Below are 22,931 nucleotides of genomic sequence, written 5' to 3'. Positions count from 1 at the left end.
GGGGTGGGCACAGTAAGAAGTCTTAACAACAGCAGGTTAAAGTCCGACAGGTTTGTTCCACATCATTAGCTTTTGGAGCACAGCTCCTTCACTGACACTCACCTGAGGAAGGAGCTGTGCTCCGAAAGCTAGTGATTCAAAACAAACCTGTTGGATTTTAATCTGGTGTTGTAAGACTTCTTGTCCTGGAGGAGGAGGTTCACTGGAGAGACAGGTAATGATGACCCTCCCTGCTGAGCAGTCCCTGTCCTTGTCCTGAAGGAGGAGGTTCACTGGAGGGAGAGGTAATGATGACCCTCCCTGCTGAGCAGTCCATGTCCTTGTCCTGAAGGAGGAGGTTCACTGGAGGGAGAGGTAATGATGACCCTCCCTGCTGAGCAGTCCCTGTCCTTGTCCTGAAGGAGGAGGTTCACTGGAGGGAGAGGTAATGATGACCCTCCCTGCTGAGCAGTCCCTGTCCTTGTCCTGAAGGAGGAGGTTCACTGGAGGGAGAGGTAATGATGACCCTCCCTGCTGAGCAGTCCCTGTCCTTGTCCTGAAGGAGGAGGTTCACTGGAGGGAGAGGTAATGATGACCCTCCCTGCTGAGCAGTCCCTGTCCTTGTCCTGAAGGAGGAGGTTCACTGGAGGGAGAGGTAATGATGACCCTCCCTGCTGAGCAGTCCCTGTCCTTGCCCCACCCACAGAGAGGCCAGCAGTGCGGGTTGTGGAAACACCATTTTCTCTGGTACCGGCTGCATCAGGTCTTCATGAAATGAAGCAAAAGCTTCAAGTCAGCACCTTTCTTGTCTGTTACTGGACCGACTGCAGCAACGTTCTCAAAGGCAGGTGTGCAGGCGGCACTGCAGACTTTGTGTACATTCTCATAACTGTTGCATGTATTTTAGACGGCTACAGAACTCCTGGATAGTATATTTGGGAGTGGGGAGGGGTGGGGGGGGGGGGGGGGGAGAGAGATCTAGTGTAACAGGTTAAGAGATGGCACATGCTACTGTATGATGTGGATGCTGATTTATTAACATGTGTTAGACTCTCAAGGGAGGGTTGAAATCGCACCGAGGAGTAACATGCCTACTCTGTAACTTGTTTAGATGTAGAACTAATAAACAAGTGTTAAACAGACACCGGAGTAAGTCCATAGTCTGCGAACCAAGTCCCATGTCTCGAGTCCAATCTAAAAGGACACATCTCAGAATAGGGATGTTTGGTTTGTGTTTCCTGTCTGCAAAAACCTCTCTACTCATCGCCTGGGAAAGGAGATTACAAAGGACATCGCCGTAAGGAAAGGGCAGAAATCCAGAACTGACAATTCTAGTCATCAGAAAACATACTTTTCCCTCTCAAACTATAAATCATTGTTCCCCCGCACACTCCCTATTGATTGTGACCCTAATGCATCTCCTCCCATCACACTTGCCATGGGCACCTCACTAACAGAGAGACAGGAAGGTGCTGGAGGATGGACTGGGAAATGGGCCTCTATCAATCAGGGCACGAGGGGGAGGGGGGGGGGGGGTTATTGGGGCTGATGGTGCCCTGGCCACAGGGTTCAGTGCCCGTGTCCAAAGTAGGGAGTCACAGGAACAGGGTACAGAGGAACCAAAGAGAAACAATTTGCATCCTTAACATTGTGAACATCCTTTATTCTGGTTGGCTTTGATCCTCAAATAACCTTCTATATCTCACCTTTTCTCTTAGATTAATAAACATTTGTTATAAAAGTATTTGATTTTTCTGGACTTTTCATGAATAGATTGATGTACTTTAGGGAAAGTGGGTGAGAGGGGTTGACAGGCTCTTTAACAGAAAGTGAGTCCCTCAGAGGTAATTGGCAAAGGAGCCAGAGGGAGAGATGAGAATTTATTTTTGACACAGCGATGTTAGAAATGGGGTTCCGGGGCAGAACGGTGGATCAGTGATTAGCACTGCTGCCTACGGTGCTGAGGACCCGGGGTCTATCCGGGCCCCAGGTCACTGTCCGCGTGGAGTTTGCACATTCTCCCCGTGTCTGTGTGGGTCTCACCCCCACAACCCAAAGATGTGCAGGATAGGTGGATTGGCCATGCTAAATTGCCCCTTAATTGGAAACTCTAAATTTTAGGGAGTCAGTTAGCCCTTTTTCCCAAACTCTGAAATGATTCGCAGTGATAACCTTTATTGGTGACCGTGGTTAGATGCTATTCAGTATAAATAAGAGCTGACACATGCTAATGTCTGAGCAGTAATATCAAAGTGCAGCAGCATTCCCATTACACTCTGGGTGGAAGCACCATCTCCAGGTAAATGCTCCCTGCTCTGCCCCAGATGCCATGGTCCCAGTCAGTGGAATATGTAAAACCTCAACAAATCTCTGTGCTCGGGGAATCCCTTCTTATACTTTATTACATCACAAAGTCTATGGAGACTGATTTCACCCAATCATTGCTGAGATAACATTTGAATGGACCAATTACAAAACCTGTCATTGAACCATCTGACCCCGCCCAAGGCACATCAAACTCTCAAACAATTGTCTTCCCCACGCTCCGTCCCCGGTACAGGGAGTCAGCATTCCCATGCCAAGCAGTGAAAACATGGTGGCCTTGACAGCCAGGTGTTGTCTAGGATTCCAGGCACTCTTGTTTTCTCTGTCCTCTGGGAGCTGTTTATCTCCCTGTTCCCACACAGCAAGTCGTCTGTTCTCAGCTCTGCTCGATTTCTGCTGGAGTTTGGTCCCTTTTACACCTTTCGGATCAATAAAACATTTGGTCAGTGAAGACCCAATCCACAATTTCCGATCCTGTCACCTGTCACCCATCCTTACCCATAAGACCATAAGACATAGGAGCGGAAGTAAGGCCATTCGGCCCATCGAGTCCACTCCACCATTCAATCATGGCTGATTTCAACTCCATTTACCCGCTCTCTCTCCATAGCCCTTAATTCCTCGAGAAATCAAGAATTTATCAACTTCTGTCTTAAAGACACTCAACGTCCCGTCCTCCACCGGCCTCTGTGGCAATGAATTCCACAGACCCACCACTCTCTGGCTGAAGAAATTTCTCCTCATCTCTGTTCTAAAGTGACTCCCTTTTATTCTAAGGCTGTGCCCCCGGGTCCTAGTCTCCCCTGCTAATGGAGACAACTTCCCTACATCCACCCTATCTAAGCCATTCATTATCTTGTAAGTTTCTATTAGATCTCGCCTCACCCTCCTAAACTCCAATGAATATAATCCCAGGATCCTCAGACGTTCCATCGTATGTTAGGCCTACCATTCCTGGGATCATCCGTGTGAATCTCCGCTGGACCCGCTCCAGTGCCAGTATGTCCTTCCTGAGGTGTGGGGCCCAAAATTGCTCACAGTATTCTAAATGGGGCCTAACTAATGCTTTATAAAGCTTCAGAAGTACATCCCTGCTTTTATATTCCAAGCCTCTTGAGATGAATGACAACATTGCATTTGCTTTCTTAATTACGGACTCAACCTGCAAGTTTACCTTCAGAGAATCCTGGACTAGGACTCCCAAGTCCCTTTGCACTTCAGCATTATGAATTTTGTCACCGTTCAGAAAATAGTCCATGCCTCTATTCTTTTTTCCAAAGTGCAAGACCTCGCACTTGCCCATGTTGAATTTCATCAGCCATTTCTTGGACCACTCTCCTAAACTGTCTAAATCTTTCTGCAGCCTCCCCACCTCCTCCAAACTACCTGCCCCTCCACCTATCTTTGTATAATCGGCAAACTTAGCCAGAATGCCCCCAGTCCCGTCATCTAGATCGTTAATATATAAAGAGAACAGCTGTGGCCCCAACACTGAACCCTGCGGGACATCACTCGTCACCGGTTGCCATTCCGAAAAAGAACCTTTTATCCCAACTCTCTGCCTTCTGCCTGACAGCCAAGCGTCAATCCATGTTAGTGCCTCGCCTCGAATACCATGGGCCCTTATTTTACTCAGCAGTCTCCCGTGAGGCACCTTATCAAAGGCCATTTGGAAGTCAAGATAGATAACATCCATTGGCTCTCCTTGGTCTAACCTATTTGTTATCTCTTCAAAGAAATCTAACAGGTTTGTCAGGCACAACCTCCCCTTACTAAATCCATGCTGACTTGTCCTAATCCGACCCTGCACTTCCAAGAATTTAGAAATCTCATCCTTAACAATGGATTCTAGAATCTTGCCAACAACCGAGGTTAGGCTAATTGGCCTATAATTTTCCATCTTTTTCCTTGTTCCCTTCTTGAACAGGGGGGTTACAACAGCGATTTTCCAATCCTCTGGGACTTTCCCTGACTCCAGTGACTTCTGAAAGATCATAACTTAATGCCTCCACTATTTCTTCAGCTATCTCCTTTAGAACTCTAGGATGTAGCCCATCTGGGCCCAGAGATTTATCAATTTTTAGACCTCTTAGTTTCTCTAGCACTTTCTCCTTTGTGATGGCTACCATATTCAACTCTGCCCCCTGACTCTCCCGAATTGTTGGGATATTACTCATGTCTTCTACTGTGAAGACTGATGCAAAGTACTTATTTAGCTCCTCAGCTATTTCCTTTTCTCCCATCACTAATTACCAGCATCATTTTGGAGCGGCCCAATGTCTACTTTTGCCTCCCGTTTGTTTTTCATGTATTTAAATAAACTTTTACTATCATTCCTAATGTTACTGGCTAGCCTACTTTCATAATTGATCCTCTCTTTCCTTATTTCTCTCTTTGTTATCCTCTGTTTGTTTTTGTAGCCTTCTCAATCTTCTGACTTCCCACTACTCTTTGCCACATTATAGGCTTTCTCTTTTGCTTTGATGCATTCCCTAACTTCCTTTGTCAGCCATGGCTGCCTAATCCCCCCTCTGATAACCTTTCTTTTCTTTGGGATGAACCTCTGTACTGTGTCCTCAATTACTCCCAGAAACTCCTGCCATTGCTGTTCTACTGTCTTTCCCACTAGGCTCTGCTCCCAGTCGATTTTCGTCAGTTCCTCCCTCATGCCCCTGTAGTTACCTTCATTTAACTGTAACACCTTTACACCATTGCGCTTTACAAGCATTGAGCTGGTCAAGGAGACACAGCCTGAGTGAGTGAGACACAGACAGAGTGAGAATTTGGTAATTTGGTGCAGTGAGGTAACCAGGCAAGGTAAGTGGTTAATCTAATTTTGTTTTTCAGTTAAAAGTGCAGTGTAGATTAGTGTCTGATTGGCTGAAGCTGCCCCCACCCTAATTGCTGAGAGGCAGTTATCTGCCAGTCACCCGAGGCCTGTTAAGGGGCACAAAGGTACACATTGTATTCTGCTCTTTGAAGTTTTAGTGTGAGTCATCCTAAAGTCTGTATAAAAGACAGACAGAAAGCGCACTTAGTAAGCATTGCGCTGGTCAAGGAGACACAGCCTGAGTGAGAGAGACACAGACAGAGTGAGAATTTGGTAATTTGGTGCAGTGAGGTAATGCGGTGAAGAGTGGGAGAAGGTGCTTTTACCCAACTGTTTTGTTCTCTCCCTTTCTTCGGGCCTAATTTTGGGAGCAGTTCGGAGGAGGAGGAGCAGTCTCTGTGAGTATAAAAACCTAACGGAAACTTCCTGTTTTCCAGTTTTTTTTCTCCAAAAGTGACGTCAGAGGGAAGCTGTGATCTGATTGATTGCTAGCAAATCTGCCCCAAATTTTTTTAAAAACACAGCTAAACTCGTAAACTTAAATTAAACTAATTAATTAATTAGTGATGGCTGGTCAGGTGATGTGCTTGAGCTTCTTGATGTGGGAGCTGGCAGATCCCATTGCGAGCTGCAGCGACCACATCTGCAGTAAGTGTTGGCTGCTCGAAGAGCTCCGGCTCAGAGTTGATGAGCTGGAGTCTGAGCTTCAAACACTGAGGCACATCCGGGAGGGGGAGACTTACCTGGACACTGTGTTTCAGGACGCAGTCAAACCTGTCAGAGTGAGTAGTTTAAATCCTGCCAGTGGCCAGGGACAGCAGGGTGTGACTGCAAGTCAGGCAGGTAAAGGGAACCAGCAGTCAGGAACTCAGGAGCCTCAGCCCTTGACCCTGTCCAACTGGTATGAGGCACTTGCTCCCTGTGTGGATGGCGAACAGGGCTGCAGGAAGGATGAGTCAGCTGACCAAGGCACCATGGTTCAGCAGGTCATTCAAGGGGAGGGAGTAAATAGGCAAGTTTTAGTTGTAGGGGATTCTATTATCAGGGGGATAGATAGTATCCTTTGTGAGCAGGATAAAGAGTCCCGCATGGTATGTTGCCTGCCCGGTGCTAGGGTGCGGGACATCTCTGACCGGCTTGAAAGGATACTGGAGAGGGAGGGGGAGGATCCAGTTGTTGTGGTCCATGTCGGTACCAACAACATAGGCAAGTCTAGAAAAGAGGACCTGTTTAGAGATTATAAAGAGCTAGGATTCAAATTAAAAAACAGGTCCTCAAGGGTCATAATCTCCGGATTACTGCCCGAGCCACGTGCAAATTGGCATAGGGAGGCAAGAATAAGGGAAGTTAACACGTGGCTGAAAGAGTGGTGTGGGAAAGAGGGGTTCCTTTTCATGGGACACTGGCATCAGTTCTGGGACAGGAGGGACCTATACCGTTGGGATGGTCTCCACCTGAACCGAGCTGGGACCAGTGTTCTGGCGAAAAGAGTAAATAGGGTGGTCAATAGGACTTTAAACTGGAGATTGGGGGGGAAGGGAAAGTCAGGGGACCAAGAGGTGAAGTAATCAGTGGGAAGCGTAGCTGCTTAGGAATACAAAAAAGCACGAAAAGACAAAACTCAGGAGAGGTTACGATAGTCCCAATCCCACAAAATATGACACAGTGTATGGAAAGGCTCAGTAAACCAAGGTCCACCACACTAAGAAACAAAAAGGGACGGTCAATAGAGAATTAAAGGTGCTATATTTAAATGCGTGCAGTGTACGGAACAAGGTAGATGAGCTTGTGGCCCAGATTGTGACTGGCAGGTATGATGTGGTAGGCATCACAGAGACGTGGTTGCAGGGGGTTCAGGACTGGCATTTAAACATCCAGGGATTCACAACCTATCGAAAAGACAGAGAGGTGGGCAGAGGGGGCGGGGTTGCCTTGTTAATTAGGAATGAAATTAAATCACTAGCACGAAACGACATAGGGTCAGATGATGTGGAGTCTGTGTGGGTAGAGTTGAGGCACCACAAAGGCAAAAAAACCACAATGGGAGTTATGTGCAGGCCTCCTTACAGTGGTCAGGACCGGGGGCACAAAATGCACCACAAAATAGAAAGTGCATGTCAGAAAGGCAAGGTCACAGTGATCATGGGGGACTTCAATATGCAGGTGGACTGGGTAAATAATGCTGCCAGTGGACCCAAGGAAAGGGAATTCATTGAATGTTTACAGGAGGGCTTTTTGGAACAGCTTGTGATGGAGCCCACGAGGGAACAGGCCATTCTGGACTTAGTGTTATGTAATGAGCCAGACTTGATTAAAGATCTTAAAGTAAGGGAACACTTAGGAGGCAGTGATCATAATATGGTAGAATCAAATTCAAAATAAATCCACAGCCAGTCATAGAATTTAATTTAATGTTCACTAATTAGTGAGAAAACCTGAAGTAGGGAGTCCCCCAGGAATCTTACAGTCCACACCTTGAGGGGGAGAACTCTCCCTCTGACCCCTCACTCAGTTATTTTCCCATTTTGTTCTGGCTCAGTTTGGGGTAACATCTACTCGATCTTTCCTTCTCCTGAAGGAGCGCCGTGAGTTCTCGGTTCCTGGTACATTGGGACAGATGCTTCAAGGAACAGATCAAACATGGATGTAAAAAATTCTCCAGCTCCCTCTTTACCCCATCCAACAAGTGGAATGTTCTTACTCAGTAATATTTCTCTCAAACCCTTAATTGGCCCAATCAAATTCTAATTAAAAATGATTTACAGGATGTGGGCATTGCTGGCTAGAACCAGCATTTATTACCTCTGAGAAGGTAGTGGTGAGCTGACTTCTTGAACCGCTGCAACCCATGTAGTGTTGGTACATTCACTGTGCTAATGGGGCAGTGAAGGGAGGTGATGTATTTACAAGTCAGGATGGTGTGTGGTTTGGAGGGGAACTTCCAGGTGATGATATTCCCATGTCTGTTGCCCCTCTATAAGTTAGTGGTCATGGGTTTGGAAAGTGTGTCTGAGGAGCCTTGGTGAGTTCCTGCTGTGCATCTTATAGATGGTACACTATGCTAATGTGCCTCAGTGGTGAAGGGAGTGAATGTTTGTGGGTGGGGTGCCAATGAAGTGAGCTGTATTGCCCTGGATGGCGTTGAGCTCCACTCATCATGATAACTGGAGAGTGTTCCGTCACACTTCTGACTTATAGATAGTGGACAGGCTTTGGGGAGTCAGGAGGTGAGTTACTCCCTGCAGGACTCCCAGCATCTGACCTACTCTTGCAGCCAAAGTATTTATATGGCTAGTCCAGTTGAGTTTCTGGTCAAGGGTAACCCACAAGATGTTGATAGTGGGGGATTCAGTGATGGCAATGCCATTGAATGTCAAGGGGAGGTGGTTATATTCTCTCATGATGGTGATGGTCATTGCCTGGCACCTGTGCAGCTCAAATGTTAGTGGCAGCTTAGATCTAATCATTTAGCTCTGACTTATTGCTTGCTGCTTATGAGGTTTGGCATGCAAATAGTCCAGTTTCATTCAGAATAACATTGCTACCTCACAGCGCCAGGGAATAAGGTTCGATTCTGGTCTATGGTGGCTGTCTATGTGGTGTTTGCACGTTCTCCCTGTCTGTGTGGGTTTCCTCTGGTGCTCCGGTTTCCTCCCACAGTCCAAAGATGTGCAGATTAGATGGGGTTATGGGGGTAGGACCGAGGAGTGGGCTGAATTAGGGTGCTCCTTTGGAGGGCTGGTGCAGACTGGATGGGCTGAATGGCCTCCTTCTGCACAGTAGGGATTCCATGGATTCTCCCATGACAATGACATCATACCCACACGTTTTAAGACTCCTTGCATTAAAATAAATGGCATGCAATCTTGACAAACTCTCTTGTGACTTAACTGTTCTACAACTTCTATGTTCCCTGACTCACTTTCTTTTGAACTCTTGCAAATTTGTCTTTTATTCATTTACAGGATGTGGGTGTCGCTGGCCGGACCTGCATTTATTGCCCATCCCTAACTGTCCTCCATTTCAGAGGGCATTTGAGAGTCAATCACATTGCTGTTGATTTCCCCCTTTATAAATGGTGGTGTATTTTCCCAACCCTTAAATTTGGGGTGTTTCAATTCTCTGTGAATAACTTGCACGGGAAACTCAAGGTAAGGTGAAATAAAGAGGTTGGTTTATGTTTACATACACGGGGGTGAGAGGGGTTTAACAACGTCCACCCCCTTTTACACTCACACAACAAATGGGGAATAAGGAAAAAGGCAAGGGTTCCGGGCACAATAAAATACATGTTATGGTTTTCCATGTATCCAGAGTCCAGAATCCAAAGTCTAATAGAATGTTCCTTCAGAGGGAGGTTTACTGTTGCAGGAGATCCGTCTTTCCAGCAGTGAGACTTCGACAATGGGGTAAGACACGGAACGTGAGTCAGTCTGGGAGGCACAAGTTCCAATATTTCAGCCCTTTGCAGTTTTGATGAGGGTCAGAGTTCTTACTGCTGCCACGGGCTTGATGGTAAGATGTGGACAGTGCAGGCTGCTTGCCTGGAGCTACTGTTTCCTTCAGAGATCCAGCAGCGTCTGCCTGAGTTCAGTTCCACAGGACAATATTACAAGCGCTAGCAACTTGGGGAAGGTCATGTGACACACCTCCCATCATTCCTCCGAGATGTTGGATAAATGATGTATTTTCCCAGGGCTGGAAACTTGAGGTGTTCAGTTGTTATCCGGGTTCCTTTTGTTCTTGGAGACACTGGTTACAGGTTGACTAAATGTGGCCCTCTTGTTAAAACCTCTGTGTTGGAACAGTTACTGTTGAGGCCATTGGCAACATTATTGGAGATTATGACTTGCAGCCAGATGCCCTTGTGGAGAACTAGCTGGGCAGACAGCCCGTCTGCTGGGACAGTGTGTTAGCTTGGCTGGAACGTTCATGTGATGCAATGTGGGTTACATTCCAGGATGTTTGAGACGTTAACCTTCGTTCACTTTGAAACTGCACAGAAACTTCCAGAAACCAGCATGTGACCAGCTGGAGCCATCTCATCATTTTGAAAAACATTTTAAATATACTTTCGAAAGTAGTCCAGTTAACACAGATACATATACCTTTCCATTCTTGGTGGTGATGTACTTTTAATTAAAACTTTAATTTTTAAAATCTTTTTAACTTGTTAATTTTCAACGTCTTAACAGTTAATGAATCTTTTGCATTTACCATTTGAAGTGTTCATACTGGCTGGATGGTTAAGTCTTGTCACTTTATTTACAAGATTTGGAGTGGAGATTTATTAAAAACAACCTGTACCCCATAAATCAACCAATCATTTGTGAACTCGCTGGTGTCTTTGGAGGTTGGATAACTGAGTGAATCCTTTCCCACAGTCAGAGCAGGTGAACGGCCTCTCCCCGGTGTGAACTCTCTCATGCTTTAGCAGGTTAGATGACTGACTGAATCCTCTCCCACACTTGGAACAGGTGAACAGCCTCTCCCCTGTGTGAATTCGCTCGTGCTTTAGCAGGTTGGATGAGTGACTGAAGCCCTTCCCACACTCAAAGCAGGTGAATGGCTTCTCCCCAGTGTGAACACGTTGGTGTGTCTGCAGGTGGGATAACTGAGTGAATCCCTTCTCACACATAAAGCAAGGGAAAAGTCTCTCCCCAGTGTGAACTCGCTGGTGTATCTTCAGGTGGGATAACTGAGTAAATCCCTTCTGACACACGGAACAGGGGAAAAGTTTCTCCCCAGTGTGAAATTGCTGGTGTATCTTCAGGTGGGATAACTGAGTGAATCCCTTCCCACACACAGAACAGATGAATGGCCTCTCCCTAGTGTGAACTTGCTGGTGTGTCTGCAGGTGAGATAACTGAGTGAATCCCTTCTCACACACGGAGCAGGTGAATGGCCTCTCCCCGGTGTGACTGTGTCGATGTCTTTCCAGATGGGATGGGCGTTTGAATCCTTTCCCACAGTCCTCACATTTCCATGGTTTCTCCATGATGCGGGCATCCTTGCATCTCTCAAGATTCAAAGATGATACAACATGTGTATGGTCCCTCTCCGCTGTGAATGGTACAATGTTTTTTTCAGGCTGTGTAACTGTTTAAAGCTCTTTCCACAATTCATACAATGGAACACTCTAAGTTGCATGTCTGTGCATTCCGGTGCCTTCCCAGTCACACTGATCTTAAAACTATTTTGAAGCAGACAAAACAGATAAACATTTCTTCTTCTAGGTTCAAAGGCCAATGATATTCAGGTCCTGCTGAATCAATTGACTCTGTCAGATCTTGATGTGACGTTTGGTTTGAGATTTCTGTCTGTAAATCCTCACCTTTAGTATCCTGTAAAAGATTACAAAACGTTACCTCTGTCAGTACAGGATAGAGATTCAGAACAGACAATTCTAGTTTCTCTGGAACATCCTTTCTTCTCTCGTTAACCAGAAGCTATAAATCTCGTCCCACCCACTCTCCCTCCATTCACATTCTGTATACCTAATATTCACCCTCACAATTCTCCTGAAGATGCTGATTCATGCTGGTCGACATATACATGTGTGCTGAATCTCTACATATTTATTGCAACAAAAATGAATGCAATATACAGGACTGTATTAGCTGAGAATCTGGGATGAGAGGAAGGGATTCTTGGCGTTTGGTATTCTTGCATCCATCCTGATGAGTGAAGATGAAAAGCTTCAACAGCAGGTCCCACATTTCAGCAATACTAAGTAACAAGTGATGACTGATATGACAAAACAGAAAAGAATAATCAATGCAACTTATCGATAACCAACAACACTAAACATATCTCTGTCCTGTATTAATTTACTGCCACCTTAAATTTCAACCAACTATTGGGGAAACCAGCCCTTTAATTGTAACATTCGGAAAGAGACCATCCTTTTATCCAGACAAATAAATGTGTCAAGATGAGGGAGCAAAGGATGTAAATGGCTTTAAGAGAGAGAGAGAGACCTGGGTCAATCTTTTCAGAGACTGCACCCTCCCTGGATTCACTTCCTTTCCCTTCAGTTGCTGCAAGTGACCAATTGAAGGTCAAAATGAGAAAAGAAATGGAAAGCGGGAGAAAAGAAAGTGTTTTACTCACAGATTTTGGAGACAGGAGCAGGTTTCAGTCTGTGTGAAGCTCAATCGTCATTCACACAAAGATCGCGCTCTGATTGGCTGGAGGACAAGAGTCCTTCCGGTTCTTAAGCGGTTTCCATTGTCATACCTCAACAGAAAGGTCAGGGGCGTGCTCCCCCCGCACATGCGCAGCTTCCCCTTTCCTTTGGACATGCGCAGCTTCCCCTTTCCTTTGGACATGCGCAGTCCCTGGACACGGGGGAGGGGGAGACCACCGAGCGGCTTCTCGCTCTGCCGTGAGCCGTCAGCTGGTTGCCTGGAAACCTGGCCTCGAGAAGGTTATGGGGGAGGGTACTACAGGGAGGAAGGCGCCCCGTGACAGCGCATCAGCGGAACCCGGAGACGTCACCGCGGAGCAGAGTAATTTCTATTGGCTGTTTCATGTTGGGTTAACTTGTGACGTCACAACACGGAGTTTGGACAATGAGTTTCAGACTAAAACTTCCTTCTCTGGGCAACATGTGCGAGGAAATCAATCTTTCTTCCTTTCCATTTATTTTCTCATTCTCGGGGACGGACGGACATTGGTGACTGAAGAGAAAGGAAGTGAATCCAGTCTGTATATTACACACATTTTAATCCAGTAATATAGACATATATCTGTCTGGCAGCCTGCATGAAGATTTTCAGGTCTCTGTGTCCAGGACAGGAAACAGTGAGCTTGGATCTGTCAATCAGCCTGAATCAGCACCTTCAGGAGAACTGGGAGGGTGAATATTAGAGACAGCAGAGTGAGAATGGAGAGTGTGGGATGGAGATTTACAGCTTGTGGGGAATGAGAGAGGAAAGAATGTTCCTGAGAAATTGTCTGTTTTGAATTTCTATCCTGTACTGACAGTGCTAACTTTTGTAAATTGGGGGGTGGGGGGAGGTAGGGTTAGGGGAATGTAGCATAGGGAGTCAATTAGGCAGATCTGGGTGGGATGGGTTACGGCAATTGCACTATGTACTTTGCTTAGTGTACAGTCCTTTTGTTTTCTCGTTCTGTAATTCTACTGTTTACTATGCCAAAAAATAACTTTTTAAAATTGTTTATTTAAAAAAAACTTTTGTAAATTGTTTTGACAGGATATTAACAGACAAAAATCTCAAAGTTCACGTCTCAATCTGGCAGTCACGCAATTCATCGGCGCCTGAATATCATCAGCCTTTGAATCTAGAAGGAGAAATGTTTGTCTGTTCTGTCTACTTCAGAAGGCTTTAAACATCAGTGTGACTGGAAAATCACCGAGACACACACACCCGAGTGAGAATGTTCCAGGGCACTGACTGTAGAAAGAGCTTTAACCAGTTACATTGCGTGACAAAAATATCACACTATTTTCAGCGGGAACAGACCGTACACTTGTTCTATGTGTAGATGAGGCTTCAACTGATTGTCCGAGGAAACTCAAACATGGAGAAACCATGGAAATGTGGGAACTGTGGGAAGGGATTCAGAGTCCCATCTAAGCTGGAAGCTCATCGACGCATTCACAATGGGGAGAGGCCGTTCACCTGCTCTCAGTGTGAGACGGGATTCAGTGATTCATCCAGCCTGCAGAGACACCAGCGAGTTCACACTGGGGAGAGGCCGTTCACCTGCTGTCAGTGTGGGAAGGGGTTCTGTGATTCATCCACCCTGCGGACACACCGGCGAGTTCACACTGGGGAGAAGCCATTCACCTGCTCCCAGTGTGGGAAGGGATTCAGTAATTCATCCACCCTGCGGACACACCAGGGAGTTCACACTGGGGAGAGGCCGTTCACTTGCTCTCAGTGTGGGAAGGGATTCAATCGTTTATCAAACCTGAAGTCACACCAGCAAGTTCACCCTCGGGAGAAGCCATTCACCTGCCCTCAATGTGTGAAGGGATTCACTACTTTATCGAGTCTGCAGGCACACCAGCGAGTTCACACTGGGGAGAAGCCATTCGCCTGCTCTCAGTGTGAGATGGGATTCACTCAGTTATCCACCCTGCGGAGACATCAGCGAGTTCACACTGGGGAGAAGCTGTTCACCTGCTCTCAGTGTGGAAAGGGATTTTGTGATTCATGGCACCTGCTGAGACACCAACAAGTTCACAATTGATTTCAGGGGTCGGATTCTGCTATTATTTATTTCTTTATAAATTTAGAGCAGCCAATTCTGGGTTTTTTTCCAATTAAGGGTCAGTTTAGCGTGGCCAATTCACCTACCCTGTATATCTTTGGTTTGTGGGGGTGAGACCCACGCAGACACAGGGAGAATGTGCAAACTTCACACGGACAGTGACTCGGGGCCAAGATCGAACCTGGGTCCAGCACTGTGAGGCAGCAGTGCTAACCACTGCGCCACCCTGGATTCTGCTGGTATTGTTTCTGCTCTCAATTACATCCAGGACTGCATTTCGTTCATTCTGTCAGTTGGTCAATGTGGGTGGTTGGATGTTTTTTTTTCCCACCAGACTGGCCGGTCTCATGACTTTGTGAGTCTTGTTGCCGATACCTGGGTTCAAATTTCATGAGGATCACAGAGTGAAAGGGTGTTTGGAAGTTAAAAGATATTTGGTTCACAATTCTGTTTGGAACCCTCCAGAGCATGCCACATTACCATGGAGTTGGGCTATGGTGATTACATGGTTAGTTTGTTTAATTTATCTGAGTGTTTGTCACAGAAGGAAACTTTCAAGGTCTATGGGGCGAGTTGCCTGTGTTAGATTGAGAACTTCCAATAAAACAAATGATGATAGACAGGCAATCACTATCACTTCAGGAATTGTTACATATTATGTAAAATATAGATTCCTTCAAGGAACAAAACTCCAACAGGAAAGGTGATGCAACTGTGGCGGACAAGAAAAGTTAAAGAATCCATTAGATCAAGGGAAAACACCCATAACGGGTGCTACGGTGGCACAGTTGTTAGCACTGTTGCCTCACAGCTCCAGGGACCCGGGTTCAATTCCGGCCTCGGGTGACTGTGTACAGTCTGCACTTCCTCCCTGTGGCTGCATGGGTTTCACAGTCCAAAGATGTGTAGGTCAGGTGGATTGGCCATCCTAAATTGCCCCTTAGTGCCGAAAAGATGAGGTGGGGTTACTGGGTTGCAGGGATAGGGTGGAGGTGTGGGCTTAAGTAGGGTGCCCTTTCCAAGGGCTGGTGCAGACATGAAGGGCTGAATGGCCTCGTGCACCGTAAATTCTATGACTCTATAATAAAGTGGCCAAAATAGTAGTAAGCCTAAGGATTGGGAACCGAATGAGATTAGGATTCGTGAAAAAGTAGTACTGGAAAAATTATTGGGAGCTGATACTCTACATCCCAGAGTGTTGAAAGAGGTGGCGATAATGGATAAATTGGTGGTATTCTTTCAAAATTCTATAGATTCTGGAATGGTTCCTGTAGATTGGAAGGTGGTAAATGCAACCCCAATATTTAAGGAGGGAGAGAGAAAACGGGAACCACAGACCCATTAGCCTGACATCAGTAGGAGGGAAAATACTACAATCTATTATAAAGGATGTGATAACATATGAATTAGCAGCAGGAGTAGGCCACTCGGCCCCTCGAGCCTGCTCCACCATTCAATAAGTTCCCGGCTGATCTGATTGTAACCTCAAATCCACATAGGCCCCATAGAAAATAAATCTGGGGAGATAGCTGTAGGGAACAAGGAAATGGCAGAGGAGTTAAACAGATATTGTGCATCAGTCCTTATGGTGATAGAGACATCGAACATCCCATTATTACTAAAGAATAGGGGGAGGAATTAAATACCATCACTACAGAAGTAGTATTAGATACACTAATGGGGCTAATGGCTGATAAGCCTCCTGGCTTAGATGGCTTGCATCTTAGGATCCTAAAGAAATGGCTATCGGGATAGTGGATGCATTGATTATAACTTTCCAAAAATCCTTGGATTCTGGATGAGTGCTGGAGAATTGGAAAACTGCCAATGTGACACCCCTACTCAAAAAGGGAATGAGGCAAAATGCAAGTAATTATAGGCAGATTAGCTGAACATCAATTGTTTGAAAAATGTTGGAATCAGTTATTAAGGAAGGAATAGCAGCACATTTGGAAAATGATAATCTAGTCAAAGAGTCAGCATGACTTTGTTAAAGGGAAACCGTGTCTGACGAATTTATTGGAGTTCTTCAAGGAAGCCTCAATCAGAGTGGATAGAGGAGAACCGGTAGATGTGTTGTGTTTGGAATTCCAGAAGATGTTCGGCAAGGTACTTCACAACAGATTAAGTCATGAGATAAGAGCCTGTGGTGTTGGAGGTAAGGAGAGATTGTCTTAGGAGCAAAGGTTAAACAGGTTGGGACTCTACTCACTGAAATTTAGAACAATGAGAGGTGGTCTCATTGAAACATACAGGATTCTTAAGGGGCTTGACAGGGTAAATGCTGAGAGGATGTTTCCCCTCATGGGAGAGTCTAGGATCAGAGAGCATCGTCTCAGAATAAAGAGGAGCCAGATTAAGATTAAGATGAGAAGGAGTTTCTTCTGATGGTTGTGAGTCTTTGGAACTGTGAAAGCTGTGGGGACAGAGTCCCTGTGTATATTTAAGACTGAGATAGATTCTGATCAGTGAGGGAATCAAGGTTTACAGGGAAAGGGCAGGAAAATGGACGTGAGACATGTCGGATCAGCCGTGATCCAATTGAAAGGTGCAGCAGGCTGGAAAGGCCGAATGGCCCACTCCTGTTCTATTTCTTATGGTCTTATTCCCGGCTACCCTCCCAATAAACTTTCGCCCCCTTGCTTATCAAGAGTCTATCCAGATCTGCCTTCAAAATATTCATAGACTCTGCTTCCACTGCCCTTTGAGGAAGAGAGAGTTCCAAAGACTCACGACTCACTGAGAGAAAAAAGTTCTCCTCCGCCTTAAATGGGAAAGCTGTTACTTTTAAAGTGGCTCCAATTTCTAGATTCTCCCACAAGAGGAAACATCCTTTCCACATCCACCCTATCAAGGCTCCTCAGGATCTTATACGGTTCAATCAAGTCACCTAAACTCCATCGGACACAAGCCCAGCCTGTCCAATCATTCCTCATAAGACTAGCCTCCAATGCCAGGTATGAGTTCAGTAAACCTTCTCTGAACTGCTTCCAACACATTTACATCATTCCTTAAATGAGAGCAATACTGTACAGCCTGATTGGACAGGCTGGGCTTGTGTCCGATGGAGTATTGCTCCAGATGTGGTCTCACCAATGTCCTGTCTAAATGAAGCATAACCTCCCTACTTTTGTATTCCATTCCCCTCACAATAAACAATAATAATCTTTATTAGTGTCACAAGTAGGCTTACATTAACACTGCAATTAAGTTACTGTGAAAAGCCCCTAGTTACCACATTCCGGCGCCTGTTCGGGTACACGGAGGGAGAATTCAGAATATCCAAATTACCTAACAGCACGTCTTTTGGGACTTGTGGGAGGAAACCCACGCAGACACGGGGAGAAGGTGCAGACAGTGACCCAAGCCGGGAATCGAACCTGGGACCCTGGCACTGTGAAGCAACTGTGCTAACCACTGTGCTAACGTGCCGCCCTCTAAATAACATTCTACTAGCTTTCCTAATTACTTGCTGCACCTGTATACTCGCCTTTTGTGATTCGTGCTCTTGGACACCCAGATCCCTCTGAATCTCAGAGCTCTGCAATCTCTCACCATTTAGATAATAAGCTTTTTTTATTCATTCTTCCTGACAGAATAGACAATTTCACATTTTCCCACATTATTCTCCATTTGGCAGATATTTTCCCACTTACTTAACCTATCTATATACCTTTGTAACCTCCTTATGTCCTCTTCACAATTTACCTTCCTACCTATCTTTGTATCATTGGAACATAGGAGCAGGAATTGGCCATTCAGCCCGTCGAGCCTGCTCCACCATTCTATACGGTCATGGCTGATCAACCACTTGAAAGCCTTTTTACCCACACTCTCCCCATATTTATTTGTGTTATTGGTATTTAGAAATCTGTCAGTCTCTGTATTAAACACTCAATAATTTAAATTTATGGTCACGTGTACTAAGGTACAGTGAAAAGTATTGTTCTGTGTACAGTCCAGGTAGATCTTTCCATGCATGAAAAAAAACAGGACATACGAAAAATACACAATGTAAATACATAGACATCAGGTGAAGCATACAGAGTAGTGCTGAAATAATAGAGAAGATGCCGAGAGATCAGTTCAGTCCATAAAAGGGTCATTCAGGAGACTGGTAACAGCAGGGAAGAAGCTGTTTGTGAATCTGTCGGTGTGTGTTCTCAAACTTTTATATCTTCTGCCCGATGGAAGAGGTTGGACCAGCGAATAATCCGAGTGAGAGGGGCCTTTGATTGTGCTGTCCACTTTCCCAAGGATTTCACATCCCCTGGGGTAGAGAGTTCCAAAGATTCGCAACCGAATCCGGTCCTAAGTGACTTCCCCCTTATTTTGAAATTGTGTCCCCTGGTTCCAGACTCCTCAACCAGGGGAAACATCTCACCTGCACCCACCCTGTCTATTCCATTCAGTATTTTGTAGGTTTCATTGCGATCACCTCTCATTCTTCGAAATTCCAGAGAATACAGGCCCAGTTTCCCCAATCACTCTTCATACGACAGTCCCGCCATCCCCTGAACAAGTCTGGTGAACCTTCATTACCGTCCCTCTGTGGCAATAATATCTTCATTAAGGTAAGGGCAGTAAAACTGCACACACTACTCCAGCCGTGGTCTAACCAAGGTTCGAGACAATGGGTATATTCTAGTCGGTCTCATGACTTTGCTTCCAGTGGGCTGATGCTCTTTGAGCCTGGGAGAGCACATTCCCACTGAAATGATCCACAGACGCTGCTGAAGGACATTTATTTTATCCTGAATAGTAAATAGTGTTTTTCCCCCCATTACAGGTAGATCTAAAATAAATACATTTGTCTCTATTCCATTGAGTCTACAGCACAGGGCCAGGCCAGTCGGCTCAATTGGTCTCTGTCAGTATTTATGCTCCACATCAGCCTCCACCCACCCCTCTTCATCGCCCCATCAGCATATCCTTCTCTTCCTTTCTCCCTCCTGTATGTATCTAGCTTCCCCTTCAATGTATTCAGGTTGTTCACCTCAACCACTCGCTGTGGTAGCGAGTTCCACATTCTCACCACTCGCTGGGTAAAAATCTATTGGATTATTGAACCCCTTCATCATCTTAAAGACTTCCTTCAGGTCACCCTTCAGTCTTCTCTTTTCTAGAGAAAAGCAGCCCCAGCCTTTCCTGAGGGTGAAATGCTCTCAGTTCTGGTATTGTTTTTGTGAATCTTTGTTGCACCTTCTCCAGTGTCTCTGTTTCCTTTTTCTAAATGGAGGTGACAAATGTTGACAGAGACTCCTAGTGCAGTCTAACCCTGGTTCTGAACAAGTTGAACATAACCCCCCTGCTTTTCAATTCTATCCCTCTGGAATGGAGCCCTATATATGGGCCCCACACTTTAGGTCAGATGTGAAGTTCTCAGAGAGGGTGCAGAGGAGATTTACAAAAATGTCACCAGGGATGAGGGACTTCAGTGAGTTGGAGAGACTGCAGCAGCTGAAATTTCTCTTCTGAGATCACAGCATCTGGAGAGTGGGGAATGCGGCCATTCAGCCCTTTGAGTCCTTGCCGGCTCTCTGTCGAACAAACCAGTCAGTCACATTGCCCCAATCTATCCCCAAAGCGCTGCAGATTTATTTCCCTCAAAGTGCCCATCCAATTTCATTTTGGAATCCTTCCATCATCTCTACTTCTGCTGCCCTTGCAGAAAGTAGATTCCAGGCCATTGCCACTCACTTTACATGTACACAAGGCTCCCAGAGCATAGAAGCAGTCCTGTTGGCCCATTTTTCCCATGCCAGCTCCTTGTAAAACTACCCACTTGATCCCATCATCCGACAGTTTTGTTTTCTTTTCAAGAATGCATCTATTTCCATTTTGAAGGTACAGTCCAATCAGCTTCCAGCACCACTTATAGACAGTGAATTCCACATCACAACACCTTGCTGTGTTTTACAACAAATAATTGTGGATATAGTATGTCTGGAGTTTCACCAAGTGATCGAAATGGTGTCAAAGACATGGTTGTTAGACAAAATTAAGATTCACTCTTTATCAATGATTTTGGTGAAGACACCAAGTGTAATTTATCCTAGTTTGCAGACTACTAGAACAGGTGCATTTCTAAAGCACCACTCATGACCACTGAACCTCTTTTACAGTCTTTTACAGCCAATGAAGTACATTTGAAACATATTTACTGCTGTAATTTAGGAAACTTAAGTACGCATGTATAATCAAATAAAGTTTTCAAATTGTTATTTTCATTGTGTATTCACTGCCATAAGTAACAAGGTCAAGGAAGCCTTTTTAACCTCAAACATGTGGCTCCCTGCAGGCGTTTCGCATTTGTATCTTTTCTATATTAACTCTGTATTGATTATATATCAAAAGCCAGTTATTAAACCAATGATTATTCAGTAGTGAACACTAATTATCATTCGTGAATTTGTATATTCGGTAATTATATTGTAAAATTCCCAAAGGACCATAGGCTGCTCTCCCCTTTGAGAGAGAGAGAGCTTACTGGTGATGACTTACTTGAGGGTCCCCACACTTCAGGTGAGGGGCAATGTTGAGAAGGCAGGGCCTTCATGGATAACCTCTGTACGGGAATTGAACCCATGCTGTTGGCGTCGCTCCGCATCATGAACCAGCCAACTGGGCTAACTGACCAGCTGGTAAATATGTAATATTTCCTTTAATATTAGCTAATCCCTGTTTCCCAATCCACCTCAAACAACTTGCCCCTCTGAGGGCTGTTTAGCACAGGGCTAAATCGCTGGCTTTGAAAGCAGGCCAGCAGCACGGTTCAATTCCCGCAGCAGCCTCCCCGAACAGGCACCAGAATGTGGTGACTAGGGGCTTTTCACAGTAACTTCATTTGAAGCCTACTTGTGACAATAAGCGATTTTCATTTCATTCATTTCATACCCTCATAATTTTCTTCTGTGAGGAAAAGCCAAATAAATTAAACAGAATAAAACATATAACCACCACAGCCCATCTCCATGGCAAGGTGGCATGCTTTGGGGGTTCCAAACAGAAATGGGAACTAAACATCTTCTAACTTACAAATACTCTTTCAGTCTGTGATCCTCGTGAAATTTAGAACCAGGCAATTGCAACAAGTCTCAAAGAGCATCAGCCCACTGGAGGCAACGTCGTGAGACCGGCCAGTCCAGTAGAAAGAAATCGTCTGACCATCCCCATTGACCAACTGTCAGAATGAACAAAATGCAGTCCTGGATGTAATTGAAGCAGAAACAATAACAGAATCCAACCCCTGTAATTAATTGTGAATTTGGTAGTGAATCAGCAGGTGCGATGAATCACAGATTTCCTTCTCAGGCTGAAAGCACGAGTGGCCTTTATCCAGTGTGAAGTCGTTGGTGTGTCGGCAGGCTGGATGAGTGAATAAATCCTTTCCCACACTGAGAGCAGGTGCATGGCCTCTCCCCATTGTGAACTCGCTCATGTGACTGCAGGGTGTCTGACCGAGTGAATCTCTTCCCACACTGGGAGCAGGTGTATGGCCTCTCCCCAGTGTGAACTCGCTGGTGTTTCTTCAATATGGATAGCTCAGTAAATCCCTTCCCACAAGCAGAGCAGGTGAATGGCCTCTCTCCAGTGTGAACTCGATGGTGTTTCACTAGTACGGATGAAACATGGAATCCCTTCCCACACTGAGAGCAGGTGATCGGCCTCTCCCCAGTGTGAACTCGCTGATGTTTCTTCAGGCTGCATAACTCAGTGAATCCCTTCCCACACAGAGAGCAGGTGAATGGCTTCTCGCCAGTGTGAACCTGTTGGTGGCTTGTCAGCTGGGATAACTGAGTGAATCTCTTCCCACACTGAGAGCAGGTGAACAGTCGCTCCCCAGTGTGAATTAGCTGATGATTCCGCAGGTTGGATGAATCACTGAATCTGTTCCCACATTGAGAGCAGCTGAATGGCTTCTCGCCGGTGTGAATTCGCTGGTGTGCCCGCAGGTTGGATAACACAGCAAATCTCGACTTCCGGGTGCGGCGATGACCAGCTGAGTCGCACGTTTCGGCAGCTCCCTGTGAAACGGACTTTTGGGCTCTTGATAGGCGCCCCAACGGCAATTTTGACGGCTAAAAACACTGTGCGGTAAACCAGAAGGGAATCCCCCCTGGATACGGATGGAAAAAGGAGGAGAGAGTGGCCAGATTGCAGTGGATCCTTTAGAACAGCGGCAAGGAAGGCAAGCAAAAACCAAGATGGCGTTGGAAGGTGGCAGTTTAACATGGGGCCCTGAACAACAAGAGTTCTTGAAATGCTGTGTGGAAGAGATCAAAAAGGAAATGAAGAAAGAGCTGTTGGCCCCGATACTACAGGCGATCGAAGGGCTAAAGGAGGAACAAAAGACCCAGGAGCGGGAGCTTCGGGTCGTGAAGGCAAAGGCAGCCGAGAATGAGGACGATATACAGGGCCTGGTGGTGAAGACGGAGACGCAGGAGGCACATCAGAAACGATGTGTGGAAAGGTTGGAGGCACTGGAAAACAACGCAAGGAGGAACAACCTGAGGATTCTTGGTCTTCCTGAAGGTGTGGAGGGAGCGGACGT

General features: G+C 45.8%; 1 protein-coding gene across 1 annotated transcript; it reads right to left on the bottom strand.

Annotated features, from left to right (window-relative positions):
- Positions 1–9,313: 9,313 nt before the first annotated feature.
- On the bottom strand, positions 9,314–22,458 carry LOC140417961 (uncharacterized; the record flags this gene model as incomplete). Its single annotated transcript, XM_072501392.1, has 2 exons — positions 9,314–11,233; positions 21,714–22,458. Coding segments are annotated over 2 exons (1,521 nt in total), but the record flags the coding sequence as incomplete, so codon positions are not given.
- Positions 22,459–22,931: the final 473 nt, after the last annotated feature.

Source organism: Scyliorhinus torazame, chromosome 5 (assembly GCF_047496885.1).
Source record: "Scyliorhinus torazame isolate Kashiwa2021f chromosome 5, sScyTor2.1, whole genome shotgun sequence".
NCBI lineage: Eukaryota > Metazoa > Chordata > Chondrichthyes > Carcharhiniformes > Scyliorhinidae > Scyliorhinus > Scyliorhinus torazame.
Note: the sequence above shows the minus strand (reverse complement) of the source record. Positions and strands in the feature narration are given on the sequence as shown.